The sequence below is a fragment of the Muntiacus reevesi genome, chromosome 6 (genome assembly GCF_963930625.1).
Source record: "Muntiacus reevesi chromosome 6, mMunRee1.1, whole genome shotgun sequence".
NCBI lineage: Eukaryota > Metazoa > Chordata > Mammalia > Artiodactyla > Cervidae > Muntiacus > Muntiacus reevesi.
In genome coordinates, this window is record NC_089254.1 from 84,396,513 (window position 1) to 84,411,983 (window position 15,471).

The 15,471-nt window shown below is 35.2% G+C and overlaps 1 protein-coding gene and 1 long non-coding RNA gene across 14 annotated transcripts in view; both read right to left on the bottom strand.

The window, feature by feature from the left end:
- Nucleotides 1-15,471, bottom strand: part of LOC136171112 (uncharacterized) — a 1,397,893-nt gene that overhangs the window by 1,312,520 nt on the left and 69,902 nt on the right. The gene's annotated exons all lie outside the window — the stretch shown is intronic.
- The window catches only part of POT1 (protection of telomeres 1), a 93,866-nt gene that overhangs the window by 22,944 nt on the left and 55,451 nt on the right, over nucleotides 1-15,471 (bottom strand). For all 12 annotated transcript variants that reach the window (XM_065938857.1, XM_065938861.1, XM_065938856.1 and 9 more), the window contains 3 exons: nucleotides 13,729-13,884; nucleotides 5,977-6,146; nucleotides 4,776-4,864 (listed from right to left, as the gene is read on the bottom strand). In XM_065938857.1, the coding sequence (XP_065794929.1) occupies nucleotides 4,776-4,864; nucleotides 5,977-6,146; nucleotides 13,729-13,884 (415 nt within the window). The remainder of the gene's footprint in view (nucleotides 1-4,775; nucleotides 4,865-5,976; nucleotides 6,147-13,728; nucleotides 13,885-15,471) is intronic.

The window sequence follows — 15,471 nt, forward strand, 5'->3', positions numbered from 1 at the left end:
TGCTGACTGAACAACTGTTTCAACTTTTCTTTATGTTTGCAAGTTTTGCTTATGTTGAAAAAGTACACTGTGATGGAAATAAGGGATAAGTAGAGAAAATAATAAATTTACTAAATTTAATAGGATGACTTGATGAATGCCATATAATATAATTTTACTTAAAACAGCAAAAATAGTGACCACAGCAAGACATTTTAATGATGCTTTCTAAAATGAAGAATTGAAGACTTAAAGTATTCACATTCTGCACTTATATTAGCTTACCACATTCTATTACATATAATAGTATGTTATATTTTTATAATTTATTATATGAAACATCATATACAAATATATGGATTACTTGTTCTTCTTCAACATCACTATTAAATGGCACAAGGACCCATGGTAAGAGAACCTGCATGGACACATTAAGCTGGAAAACTATAATTTCAAAGAATCTGATTACTTAATACCTGCTATTCTGCATGAAGTGAAACAAGTCAAAGTCTGATTAGTAAACAAATAATAAGAAAATAAGAGAAAAGATGTGCAAAATTGTATTAAAACCATCTCCCACAGACTGATAAGAATAAAGCTAAAGAGCCCAACAGAAAATCAGGTAAAGAGTAAGAGCAAACAATTCAAAGAAGTAAGAAGGGTCAATAAATATAAGATTTTTTAAATTTACAAGTACTCAGGGAAACTAAATATACCTAACACCTGCCAAACTGAAAAAAGTACACATATTGTTAAAGCAATACCACTGACAGTTTGAGGAAGGGACATGCTCCCACACTGCTATTTGCATTTGAATTCAATGACATTTTGGCATATAATCTGGTGTCATCTATGAAAATAACATGTGTTTACTCTTTGATCCTTCAACCCCACCTTTACGAATTTTAGAGAAAAAATAAGCTTGAATGTACAACTGTTCAAGGATGTTTATTAAAGCATTATTTGTAAGAGTAAGAAACTGAAAACAACCGTCTATCAAATAGAAAATGGCTGAATTCATTATATTAGATTAATGTAAAATATAATGCAGCTATTAAAAGAATGAGTTTGAGTTATATGAATTAGCCCAGAAAGAGGTCTATAATCTATGATTAAAGAAAACAACCAGCATACTAAGGTCTCACTTTTGTGAAAATTTTAAACAGAGGAAGAAGATATATATGTTCATATAGAAGTATGTATATTTTTATAAACATGAATGGTTTGAAGAATTCATAGTCAACTGTTACCTTTCCCTTAGCAAGTGGGAATAAAGGCATGGGAAAGCTACGTAACTTGATACTGTCATATATACTACTTCTGTAATTTGAAAATAATCAGAAAAACATTTTAGGAGAAAAGAGATTTCAAAAAGTATAATTATAAATCACATTGGCTCTAAATTATTGTCAATTGAAGTAAATTGGCCTCATAATGGGTAGTTCAAGTAGTCACAGATTAGGCTAAAATGCTGTCATCAAGATGCTAGGAAATATGAATTTTAAAGCACATAAAAGGAAGAAATAAATATGGACAAAACAACCAAATCGCCAGCATTTGAATGGCACTGACTTTGCCATCAGTTAACAGTAAGGGAGGTTGGGCAAACTATATGATTTCCATTACTCAAAGCCTCAGTTTCCTTTCTGCAAAAGAGAAGAATAGCAACCGCACAGGAGTGTGGTTAGGATTAAATAATGACTGTTAGCACTTATTTAGTGCCTATCAAGTCACAGATGTTAATTTTAATGCTTCTTATTACTGATATAGATAGAAAGAGCATAAATATTCATTAAACATATCACAGTGGGGAAGAAGTTAGGTTGTAGGAAAAAAAAAACAAACATAGGAGATAGAAACATGACATAGATTTTAAAGCTCAGAATGTACAAGCAAATACTGAGACAAAACGGTAAAGGAAAAATTATTACAGATTTAGCAAATTTTAAAAATTTATATTTGAATAGCCATCCGTTCAGGTAGATAATAATATAAATATACCACCAATTATCTGTTAATATTTTATAACTAGGTACTTGATTAATTCAATACAACTGGGAACTTTAAGATATGTATGATCAAAAAATACTTGGGCTATTGGAAGTAAAGCAGCAAAAATAACCTTTGTCCCTTTTAGAAATTAACAAGCAAACAGTTGACTGGGAAATGAATACAGATTTTTAATAAGTTATATATATTTTTGTTGTTATTGTTGTTTACTCGCTAAAGTTGTGTGGGACTCTTTGCACCTCATGGGCTATAGCCCATCAGGCTCCTCAGTTCAGTTCAGTTGCTCAGTCATGTCCGACTCTTTGTGACCCCATGGACTGGAGCATACCAGGCTTCCCTGTCCATCACCAACTCCTGGAGCTTGCTCAAACTCATGTCCATTGAGTCAGTGATGCCATCAAATCACCTCATCCTGTTGTCCCCTTCTTCTCCTGCCTTCAGTTTTTCCCATCATCAGGGTCTTTTCCAGTGAGTCAGTTCTTTGCATCAGGTGGCCAAAGTATTGGAGTTTCAGCTTCAACATCAGTCCTTCCAATGAATATTCAGGACTGATTTCCTTTAGGATCTATTGGTTTGATCTCCTTGCTGTCCAAGGGACTCTCGGGAATTTCTCCAACACCACAGTCAAAACCATCAGTTCTTCGGTGCTCAAGGTTCTTTATGGTCTATATCTCACATCTATATATGACTACTGGTAAAACCATAGCCTTGACTAGATGGACCACTGTCGGCAAAGTAATCTCTCTGCTTTTTAATATGCTGTCTAGGTCGGTCTCCCTTCATGGCATCTGGTCCCATCACTTTATGGCAAATAGATGGGTAAACAGTGGAAACAGTGACAGACTTTATTTTCTTGGGCTCCAAAATCACTGCAGATGGTGACTACAGCCATGAAATTAAAAGACACTTTCTCCTTGGAAGAAAAGCTATGACCAATCTACATAGCATATTAAAAAGAGAGACATTACTTTGCCAACAAACATTTGTCTAGTCAAAGCTATGGTTTTTCCAGTAGTTATGTATGGTTGTGAGAGCTGGACCATAAAGAAAGCTGAGCGACGAAAAATTGATGCTTTTGAACTGCGGTGTTGAAGAAGACTATTGAAAGTCCCTTGGACTGCAAGGAGTGATCTCCAGTCCATCCTAAAGGAAATGAGACATGAATATTCTTCCCTGAATATTCAAGGAACTGATGCTGAAGCTGAAACTCCAATACTTTGGCCACCTTATGCAAAGAACTGACTCATTTGAAAAGACTCTGATGCTGGGAAAGATTGAAGGCAGAAGAAGAAGGGGACGACAGAAGATGAGATGGTTGGATGAAATCACCGACTCTACTGGACATGAATTTGAGCAAGCTCCGGGAGTTGGTGATGGACAGAGAAGCCTGGTGTGCTGAAATCCATGTGGTCACAAAAGTCGGACATGACTGAATAACTGAACTGAGGTTGGTCATAACTTTTCTTCCAAGGAGCAAGCATCTTTAAATTTCATGACAGCAGTCACCATCTGCAGTGATTTTGGAGCCCAAGAAAATACAGCCTGTCACTGTTTCCCTATCTATTTGACATGAAGTGATGGGACTGGATACCATGTTTCATTTATTGAATGTTGAGTTTTAAGCCAGCTTTTTCATGTCCTCTTTCACTTTCATCAAAGGCTCTTAAGTTCTTCTTCACTTTCTGCCATAAGGGTGGTGTCATCTGCATATCCGAGGTTATTGATTTTCTCCCAGCAATCTTGATTCTAGCTTGTGCTTCATTCAGCCTGGCATTTCGCATGATGTACTCTGCATATAAGTTAAATAAGCAGGGTGACAAGATACAGCCTTGACGGACTCCCTTCCCAATTTGGAACCATTCTGCTTTTCCGTGTCTAGTCTAACTGTTGCTTCTTGACATGCATACAGATTTCTCAGGAGGCAGGTCAGGTGGTCTGGAATTCCCATCTCTTTAAGAATTTGTTTAGGAAGCATCACTACACAAAAAGCTAGCAGATGTGATGGAATTCCAGTTGAGATATTTCAAATCCTAAAAGATGATGCTCTTAAAATACTACACTCAATATGCTAGCAAATCTGGAAAACTCAGCAGTGGGCACAGGACTGGAAAAGGTCAGTTTTCATTCCAATCCCAACAGGTTTCTCTGTCCATGGGATATTTTCAGGCAATGATACTGGAGTGGGTTGCCATTTCCTTCTCCAGGGGATCTTCCTGACCCGAGAATCAAACCCATGTCTCCTGCATTTACTGTATTGGTAGGTGGATTCTTTACCACTGAGTCACCTACGAAGTCCAATAGATATATATACACACACATAAATGTATATACATAAATACTAATATAACCCAAATCAAGTAATCCTTACCATTCCAATTTGAAAATGCAACTACATAATTAAGGGAGGAGTAATGTTTATCTTTGTATTAGGACACATAAAGGTTTAGCATGTCTCTTTATAATGAATATCAATTTAACAAGTAAAAAAGGAGATTGGAAGGTATTAAAAAAAAGAATTTATGTTGCTGTAGTAATTTTACTTAACAGAAACTAAACTGGCAGCATCAAAAATCACCCTTAGTTCTTAGAGGTATGTAATTAACAGATATACACCACTATATATAAAAACTGGTAAACAACCAGAATTTACTGTAGAGCACATGGAACTACATTCAATATCTTGTTAAAAACCTATAATGTAAAAGAATCTAAAGCTGTACACCCAAAACTAACACAATATTAGAAGTCAACTACAGTTAGGTAATTTATTAAAAAACCATCCTTACTTGAAATGTTTGAAAAGCTGTCCTCTTGCTCTGATTGACATACACCAACAAAACTCTGGTTGGGGGGCAAATGTGCAGATTCTAAAATCCTGTAATTGAAAGAATACAACTTTTAGTTGCATAAAGCACAATCAAACAATGGTCAGTTTACCCTTAGAAAGCAAGAGCTTAGTGAAATTAGTGAAAATTCTGTGCGCGTTTGTGTGTGTATGCATTCTTCAGTAGGTCTATAGCTTTCATCAGATTATCAGGGGGTTCCGAGAGACTCTAAAATTTAAAAAACCCAAGTCTAGAAAGATACAAGTGAAATAGTGGGATCATGAAATACTGCAAATAAGCTGGGTATATAATGCATGTCATTCTAAGTCAGAACAATCTCACTCTAGACTCAAGCAATGAAATACTATACGGCTATATATTGTAATCTAAGAAATAAAGTAGGAAAACTGATATAAGGTTATTAAAATACCTAATTTCATTGATGTTGGTCATCTTGATGTCAATATGTTAAAACTTAGAAAATAGTTATGTCATTTCAATTTACTGAACAGGATATTTTCTATATCTCTTTGAAAATATGCAGAAGACTTTTTATTTCCCCAGAGTATAGATCAAAGAGTTTCTACACACAATGACTAATAGGAATACTTCAGGGAAAAGGGAAGTACAAGTGTAGCAGGATTTAAGGTACTATTCACTTTCTGGGAACACCTAAAAGCTTTAAAAATATGACACCATGAAATATTTCTGCTATCTATTTTCTTAGATATACACACTTTAAAAAGGCAGGATTTTTTTCCACAGAGGACCAAGTACATTTGGCATCCTAGGTATATATATCAAGTTTTCCAAATTTTAGCTAAGCTCCAGTTTCCACTGTTTGTTTCCATACTTAGAGAAGGTGGAAAATGGTAGAACATAAAGTGCAAAGAGTAAAGGTAAGAAAGAATATAAATAAATGTTGGAAAACTAAAGACTATTCAGCTCTGCTACTGTTTAGCTATTTGAACCGACAATCACTTGATTTGTTTCATTTGGTTCAGCTATTTTAAAAAAGTGAATAATGGCACAGAAGGCTCTGAGAATGAATTACAAGGGATTCATTAGATTCCCTCTCCTCACCTCAGAACTACATTATCTTAGAAATCAGCTTAATTAATACCTTATTTACAATTTCTAGATAGGTATATAATAGGCTTACTTTTTCAGCTGATCCACATCGGAGTTATTTTCAGGCAAGACTCTGATTCCCCGACCATAACTTGTGCCTCCATGGAGATGAAATTCTAGGGCCAAAGACGTCGCTAGGGTCTCTGAACTGACTGACTGAAGTTTGGTGTGGAGGCTATAAATTCTAAGGAAGCTTCCAACCTAAAAACAGATGGTTTATTATTTAGAAAATGGAGAAAACTAAAAAAAATCTCTGATATAATATTTAACAACTAATATGGGGTACAGACCAGTAACCAGGGGTGTAGACCCACCAGAAAGGGAACTGGTATACTACACTGATGTATACTCAATATCAACCCCAAGGACACCATATTGAAACCAAAATGTGTGTATCTATACACACATATGCATGCATAGATATGTATGTATGCATTTTTTCAAATCTAAAGGCACATTTTCATCTTGGGGATATTAAGACATGAAATATGACTGAGTCTTAGCTCTGGTAAAATACAGTAGCTTAGAAACCTATTACCTAAGTCAAATCCAAGCCCCCTATTTGATTAGGGTTTTTGAAAATAACCTGCTTTAACTAATTTAAGGTATCACTGATGGCTAGCTGTTTGACTCTTTGCTACCCCATGGGCAGCAGCCCACCATGCTCATCTGTCCATGTGATTCCCTAGGCAAGAATTATGGAGTCAGTTGCCATTTCCTTCTCCAGAGAATCTTCTTAACCTGGGATCAAATTCATGTCTCCTGTATTGCCAGGTGAACTCTTTACCATTAAGCCCACTGGGAAGCCCAATTTAAGGTAACATTTAATTAAATATGACCACTAAAACACTCTCATTATGAGAAGGCTAGAATATTTTCAAATGCATTATTATATCAAAATAATAAACTTCCTCTATTCCACAAGTTTGGGCTTCCAAGGTGGCTCAATGGTAAAGAATTCACATACCAGTTCAAGAGATGCAAGAGACCCAGGTTCAATCCCTGGGTTGGGAAGATCTCCTGGAGTAGGAAATGGGAACCCACTCCAGTATTTTTGCCTGGGAAATCCCATGGACACAGGAGCCTGGTGGGCTACAGTCCATGGGGTCTCAAAGAGTCTGAAACAACTGAACAACTATGAATGCAGCACACATTCCACAAGTTTGATGGAAAGAAAACATTTGTAAAAACAATTTCTGTCAGGACACCATAATGTGAAGCACATTCCATGAGTTCAAATGTAAAACTAAACAATATATTTTTTAACTAAATGCCCTATTGTTAATTTTAGATGTTTTGCCAAACTTAGTCCTAAAAATTTAACTCAGATGACCATCATATCTACTACTGTGGGCAAGAATGCCTTAGAAGAAATGGAGTAGCCATCAGAGTAAACAAAGGAGTCTGAAATGCAGTGCTTGGATGCAATCTCAAAAACAACAGAATGACCACTGTTTGTTTTCAAGGCAAACCATTTGATATCACAGTAATCCAAGTCCATGCCCCAACTAGTAATGCTGAAGAAGCTGAAGCTGAACGGTTCTACTAAGACCTACAAGACCTTACAGAACTAACACCCAAAAAAGATGTCCTTTTCATTATAGGGAACTGGAAAGCAAAAGTAGGAAGACAAGAGATACCCAGAATAACAGGGAAATTGGGCCTTGGAGTACAAAATGAAACAGGGCAAAGGCTAATAGAATTTTGCCAAGAGAATACACTGGTCTTAGCAAACACCCTCTTCCAACAACACAAGAGAAGACTCCACACATGGACATCACCAGATGGTCAACACCGAAATCAGATACATTCTTTGCAGCCAAAGATGGAGAAGCTCTATATAGTCAGCAAAAACAAGACCGGGAGCTGACTGTGGCTTAGATCATGAACTTCTTATTGCCAAATTCAGACTTTAATTAAACAAAGTAGGAAAAACCACTAGACCATTCAGGTATGACCTGAATCAAATCCCTTACGATTATACAGTGGTAGTGAGAAACAGATTCAAAGGATTAGATCTGATAGACAGAGTGCTTGAAGAACTATGGATGGAGGTTTGTGACACTGCACAAGAGGCAGTATTCAAGGCCATCCCCAATAAAAAGAAATGCAAAAAGGCAAAATGGTTGCCTGAGGAAGCTTTACAAATAGTTGAGAAAAGAAGAGAAACTAAAGGCAAAGGAGAACAGGAAAGATATACCCATCTGAATGCACGGTTCCAAAGAATAGCAAGAATGCCCTCCTCAGTGATCAATGCAAAGAAATAGAGGAAAACAATAGAATGGGAAAGACTAGAGATCTCTTTAAGAAAATTAGAGATACCAAGGGAACATTTCATGCAAAGATGGGCTCAATAAAGGACAGAAATGGTATGGACCTAACAGAAGCAGAAGATATTAAGAAAAGGTGGCAAGAATACACAAAAGAACTATACAAAAAGGATCTTCATGACTCAGATAACCATGATGGTGTGATCACTGGATTACAGCCAGACAACCTGGATTGTGAAGTCAAGTGGGCCTTAGGAAGCATTACTATGAATAAAACTAGTGGAAGTGTTGGAATTCTAGTTGAGCTATTTCAAATCCTAAAAGATGATGCTGTGAAAATGCTGCATTCAATATGCCAGCAAATTTGGAAAACTCAGCAGTGGCCACAGGACTGGAAAAGGTCAGTTTTCATTCAAATCCCAAAGGAAGGCAATGCCAAAGAATGCTCAAACTACTGCACAATTGCACTCATCCCTCATGCTAGCAAGGTAATGCTCAAAATTCTCCAAGCCATGCTTCAACAGTACGTGAACTGTCAACTTCCAGATGTTCAAGCTGGATATAGAAAAGGCAGAGGAACCAGAGACTAAATTGCCAACAACTGCTGGATCATGGAAAAAGCAAGAGAGTTCCAGAAAAACATCTATTTCTGCTTTATTGACTATGCTGAAGCCTTTGACTGTGTGGACCACAATAAACTGTGGAAAATTCTTCAAGAGATAGGAATACCAGACTACCTGACTTGCCTCTTGAGAAATCTGTACGTAGGTCAAGAAGCAACAGTTAGAACTGGACATGGAACAACAGACTGGTTCCAAATAGGTAAAGGAGTCTGTCAAGGCTGTATTTTGTCACCCTGCTTATTTAACTTTTATGCAGAGTACATCATGCGAAATGCTGAACTAGATGAAGCACAAATGAAACGAAGATTGCTGGGAGAAATATCAATAACCTCAGATATGCAGATGATAGCACCTTTATGGCAGAAAGCAAAGAAGAACTTAAAAGCCTCTTGATGAAAGTGAAAGAAGACAGTGAAAAAGTTGGCTTAAAACTCAACATTCAGAAAACTAAGATTACGGCACCTGGTCCCATCACTTCATGGGCAAGTAGATGGGAAAACAATGGAAACAGTGACAGACTTTATTTTCTTGGGCTCCAAAATCACTGCAGATGGTGACTGCAGCCATGAAATTAAAAGACGCTTGCTCCTTGCAAGAAAAGCTATGATCAATCTAGACAGCATATTAAAAAGCAGAGACATTACTTTGCCAACAAAGGTCCGTCTAGTCAAAGCTATGGTTTTTCCAGTAGTCATATATGGATGTGAGAGTTGGACTATAAAGAAAGCTGAGTGCCAAAGAATTTATGCTTTTGAACTGTGGTGTGGAGAAGTCTCTCTTGAGAGTCCCTTGGACTGCTAGGAGATCAAACCAGTCCATCCTAAAGGAGATCAGTCCTGAAGATTCATTGGAAGGACTGATGCTGTAGCTGAAGCTACAGTACTTTGGCCACCTGATGCGAAGAACTGACTCATTGGAGAAGACCCTGATGCTGGGAAAGATTGAGGGCACGAGGAGAAAGGGATGACAGAGGATGAGATGGTGGGATGGCATCACTGATTCTATGGATATGAGTTTGATCAAGCCCCGGGAGTTGCTTATGGACAAGGAAGCCTGGCATGCTGCAGTCCACAGGATCAGAGAGAGTCAGACATGACTGAGTGACTGAACTGAGTCCTAAAAATACCTTTAATAAATAGTATTTGATGCTTTCTTAAGAAGACTTAAAAAGAGATACATACAGAACATTATTAAAGCAACTGACATCTACTAAAGGAAGAAGCTGTATAACCTATATCACATTTATTATAAGTCAATTTCCCACCTCTGCTTATTACTGTCTCAGTTCATTGTATTTCTCATCATCACTCTCTCGAATTGATAGAGGAGAGAAATGGTGGGGGAAAGAAAAGGAGGGGGAAATCTACACTCCTTGAGCTACTTCTTCATTCTCAAGGATACTTTCCCCAAATAATCATGTGTTCTATAAAGAGGTAAACATTTAGTCTTTTCTTCTCTGACTTCTAACACTGACAGAACAGCAGGGGAGCAGGGTAAATAAACTCAAAGGAAAAAAACACAAAAGGAAAAAGAAAAAAAAGGATGAGAAATTGATTTTCCTCATGGTCTCCAAAGTAAAGTAAGAAGAAAATATAAAATATATTTCTATTTATGCACTTCTATCCCATTCTTTTTGAACATTTATTACTCTATAATTCTTTTTAATATACTCAATATATTAGAATAGTATTTGTATGTAATCTAAAAAGTACTTAAGGGCAGACCTGGGTGAAAGATACCATATCCATAAGTGAAAAGTTTCAAAATATAATGATAATTTCCTAATTAATTATTCTTTAAAATCAATGCAATTTCTGTCAAAATCCCCAGTGCCTTTCCTGCAACTGTAAAAACTGATCTGAAAGTGAATAGTTAAGTTAGTTTTGAAGACTGAACTAGGAGTGAGGGCTTAACCTATTAAGTATCATTTAAAAATAAAGGTATAAAAATTAAGACAGGCTGGTTTTAATGGAGACACGTGTATGATCATGCATAAATCTTAGAAATATAATGTCAAAGGAGAAAAGCAATTTATAGAATGATAAATAACTACATGCATTTTTCAGAAAAAATCATAAAATAAAAGCATACTAAACATGGTTGTACACACCTACATGTCAGGATAAATAAAAAGAGGATATTGGGAAGCAAAAAATTAGGATAAGCAGAAGTACAAAGAAGGTTCCACATGTAGAGTTTCATTTCTTAAAGTTAAAAGTACCTAAAATAAGTGTGCAAAACATTTATAAATATTAAGTTTGGGTGACAGACACATGGATGTTCGTTTGTCTCTACTAATGCATTTCATAATTAAACAAAATCATATTTTAAAGATCAAGAGAGAATTTGTATATACATAGGCTATAAAAATGACAAGTTGCTATTTCCAGAAATTCCTTCTGGAGGCAGCATTGTATTTTTTTAAGCTTGCTAAATATACTATAAAATATGCCAGATGCTCTGTTAAAATAGACAAATACATAATAAATAGTCTTGTTGTTAATGTGGTAATATTCCAAAAATACAGGTGAGGGAATCATAACCCCAAAATTATAAAACATATTTCTAAACACTGTTATAAAAGTCCATTTTGATACATAAACAAAAAAAGCAAAACAAACTGGCTATTAAGAAATTATTATTCCTTTTCAAATAATTTAAATATTCCTTATAAACTTTCCAAACTTTCCCTTTAGATTTAACATTTTTAATAACCTGTATATGTCTGAAAATAATCAAATTATAGTTCTTGGGTCACCGAATGCCAAACATACTAACTAGGTATATTTTATAATTATTTTTAAATTGTGTCAGAGTAAGTCTGGGGACTGAAAATACCCTGCTTTCATTTATAGACAAAATGTCTGAAATGTCATTATGTTTGTGTATGTGTATTAAACAGATAGGGAATGTGATATCTTACTTAAAAAGCAAATTTTCAGAAAAATGTTAAAAACGTTACCACTAAAAAAACTTAAGTTGTAAAATGTATTGTACAGAGAATTCAATTATATCGTGCTTTATAACTGCCTTAACTGTTCTTTATTAAATATAATAAAAACCACATTTTTCCTGTTCCTACTCAACAAAAATACATGCATTCCATGCATTTCAATATACATATGCAATTTTAACCAGTTTTCTTCAGGCACTGATAAGAATTCATTGGCTATCAGTATCATTCGACTCTGGGCATTTCTTAAAGTAGTATGAAATGGTTGGTATGAAGGTTACCTCAGAACAAATAAAATATGCTATCAGTGTACATTAAGTAAAAGCCTACAGTTATATTACTTTTATACAGATAAAATTCTTTCCATTTTTCTATTACATTACGGATAAATATGTCATGATATCTTTAGATAAAAATTAATTGCCTACATTTTCTTAATTATGTGTGCTCAGAGCACCCTCTAGTGGTGAGATAAAGAAGCGAAAAGGGAGATGAAAAATTTTTTTTAAATTTCAGGAGGCTCACTGATTGATTCATTCATCAGAAGATAGTATTCACTTCACCCTTACACTATGGGAAGCACTGTGGCAGGTACTGTTCAGGACAAGAGACAGAGGAACAGAAAGACCTAGAGAAGCAGCACAGGGACAGGGAAGGGAATTAAACGGTAAAAGTCCAATTTTAAATGTAAATTTTTTCATTTGTAAAAGAACTCTACCTGTATCTTAAAAAGATTTCAGAATTGGCTTTATCATTATATTATTTTTGAAACTAATCAATGCAGATAAAATCAGGGAAAAGCATCAAAATATATCTTCAACCGTCAGTTTTCTGACATAAAGTATGAACACACTCACAAGGGAAAAAAAAGTGCACTTATCACCTTCCTTGACCTGGATTTGAACCTAATTTATTGAGTTGGGTGGGCTTATTTGTAACAATATGGAAGTGGAAATATTTCCTCTTCAAGAACATTTATTTGCAAAAAAGAAATGAGGCAGTAAAATTCATATCTAAAAAAATTACAATTCACTTTCACTGTTTTCTTCCTATTAAGTTGGCTGTATAACTCCCTCACGGTAGGATAGAAGCTTTATTTGCAATAAAGGAAATCATTTCTTTATACTGCTTAAGAGGATTAGCTCTAGAAGCAGACACTGTACATTCAAATACAGGCTTCACCCAAGTGGCTGTGAAATCTTGGGCTTAACCTCTCTGAGTGCCTCAGTTTTCTCATTTGTAACACAGAAATGATAGTACCTACTGCCCGAGACAGTGCTAAATACATATGAAGTGCTTCATAAATGTTACCATTATGATTGCTATTATTAGTGATACTATTCTTGGCAAGAAAGGACACTTGCAAACACAAAATATAGTAAAAGGAAGAAAAATATTCTTTAAAATGTTATTAATAAACAAGAAGTGCCATAATTAAGCAGGATGCTTTTACTTAGAAAATTTTATCTCAAAAACTGAGCAAATTCTAATAAACTGCATGATACACACAATTTACAATATATTTTAGAGGTAGATTAACAATTTCTTAGACCAATGTGTACAAAGTTAAAGACTGGATTTTATCAAACCAATTAAAAAAGCTTAGCATTTTTTAAGTTTACAAATATTTCATACATCCTCCATCAGTTTCAGCAAATTTTATTGCAGGATGAAATTTTTCCTTCTTATTTTCATAGCAAAATTGGGCACAGCTTTAAGATATTCAGAAATGCTCTTAAATTTTAAAAAGTTGTTCAAGTCATTGTAATTTAATGTATCATCTAATAATTTATTTTAAACATGCATTTTACAAATTAGAAATTAAAGAAAAAATAAATTTGGAGTTAATTTCTGGACCTCAAATATCACCTACCATGTGATTTACCCTAAAATTAATAAAAATACAAAAGACAAACAAGTTTGCAATGTAACATCACCTTTAGAGATTTAGCCACTTGAACATGGTTATCATAGACTAAAATGTCTACTGTCAGATTCTGCAGCTGATGGATGCGACTTAAATCACCTTCAAGAGCAACGTCTTGTATTAAGACTCTCCAAGATGGGAATGGGGTCCTGGTGCCATCCCATACCTGCATAAGAGGCAGAACAAAACTTTTATGATCTTTTTATAAAACTGTGGAGGCTAAAAGAGGTTTATTCGCTGGTGATAGAGCTTAAAAGTAATTAAATATATTCCCCCAAATATCTGGTAAGCTTTAAATATGACCTATATTTTTTCCTGATTGTACAAGGACTACATATGTAGAGGCAATGAATAAAATATAAGTAAAAAAATTCAAACTGAGCTTAGAAAAATGATTAACACATTGCTTAATCTTATTCTTTTTTTGTGTGCGTATTTATAATATATATGTCTTTTCCTTTTTAGCAAACTGGCATTCTACTCTGCTTTCATTTCTTACTTTACTGCTGGGTAGTTTTTCAGGCAACCTCATATTAGACGCAATGGACACAAATGAATGACAATCATGGGTCCTTGAAAGGGAAAGGCATGCTGGATTGCTATTTAAGTTACCTTGAGACGGAGATGGGAAAGGAGTGCAGGACCAGGATGCTATCCCATCCTTAAGACCTGAACTGGCTTGTGCTGTGCTAGGTTGGTAGAGATGACTGATGCTTTATTATGCTAAAAAGGCATTGCGAAAGACGTCTAATAGAGGTGGGAATGGCCCTGCATGTCCCAAGTCTGGCTGTACAAGAGAAAACAAGCTACTCAAGTAGAAAACTGAACTGAACTGAAGTAGAAAACACATTTCTTTCTTTAACTGTTACTGCTTTTTTTTAGTTGATGTAGAGCTCATTTACAATGTGTTAGTTTCAGGTGTACAACAAAGTGATTCAGTCACACATGTGTGCGATCAGTTACACATGTGTGCAATCAGTTACACATGTGTGAGCACGCACATACATACACGTTACCTTTTTCATATTTTTTTCCATTATAGGTTATTACAAAATATTGAATATAGTTCTCTGTGCTATACACAGGTCCTTATTGTTTACCTTATTTATAGTAGTGTTTATCTATTGATTCCAAATGCCTAATTTATTCCTCCCCTTGTCCTTTCTCTTTTGGTAACCATAAATTTGTTTTCTATGTTTATAAGTCTATTTCTGTTTTGTAAATAAGTTGTTTTATTTTTTAAGATTCCAATCATAAGTGATATCATATGATGTTTGTTTTTCTCTTAGTACCATAATGTCTAGGTCCATCCATGTAGCTACAAATGGCACTATTTCATTCTTTTTTTGGCTAAATAATATTCTAGTGTGTGTGTGTGTGTGTGTGTGTGTGCGTGCATGCACACACATAAAAATGTATATCTTCTTTATTCATTCACCTGTTCATAGATATTTACGCTGCTTCCATGTCTTGGGTATTGTAAATAGTGCTGCTATGAAAACCGGATGTATCTTTTCAAATTAGTTTTTGCCTTTGCCATATATATGCCCAGGACCAGGACTGCTAGATCATATGGTAACTCTATTTTTAAGTTGTTTAAGGAACTTTCACACTGTTCTCCACAGTGGCTGCACCAATTTACATTCCCACCAACAGTGTAGGAAGCTTCCCTTTCTACCTACGCTCTCCAGCCTTTGTTATTTGTAGACTTTTTAATAATGGCCATTTTGACCAGTTTTGATAACTCACTGTA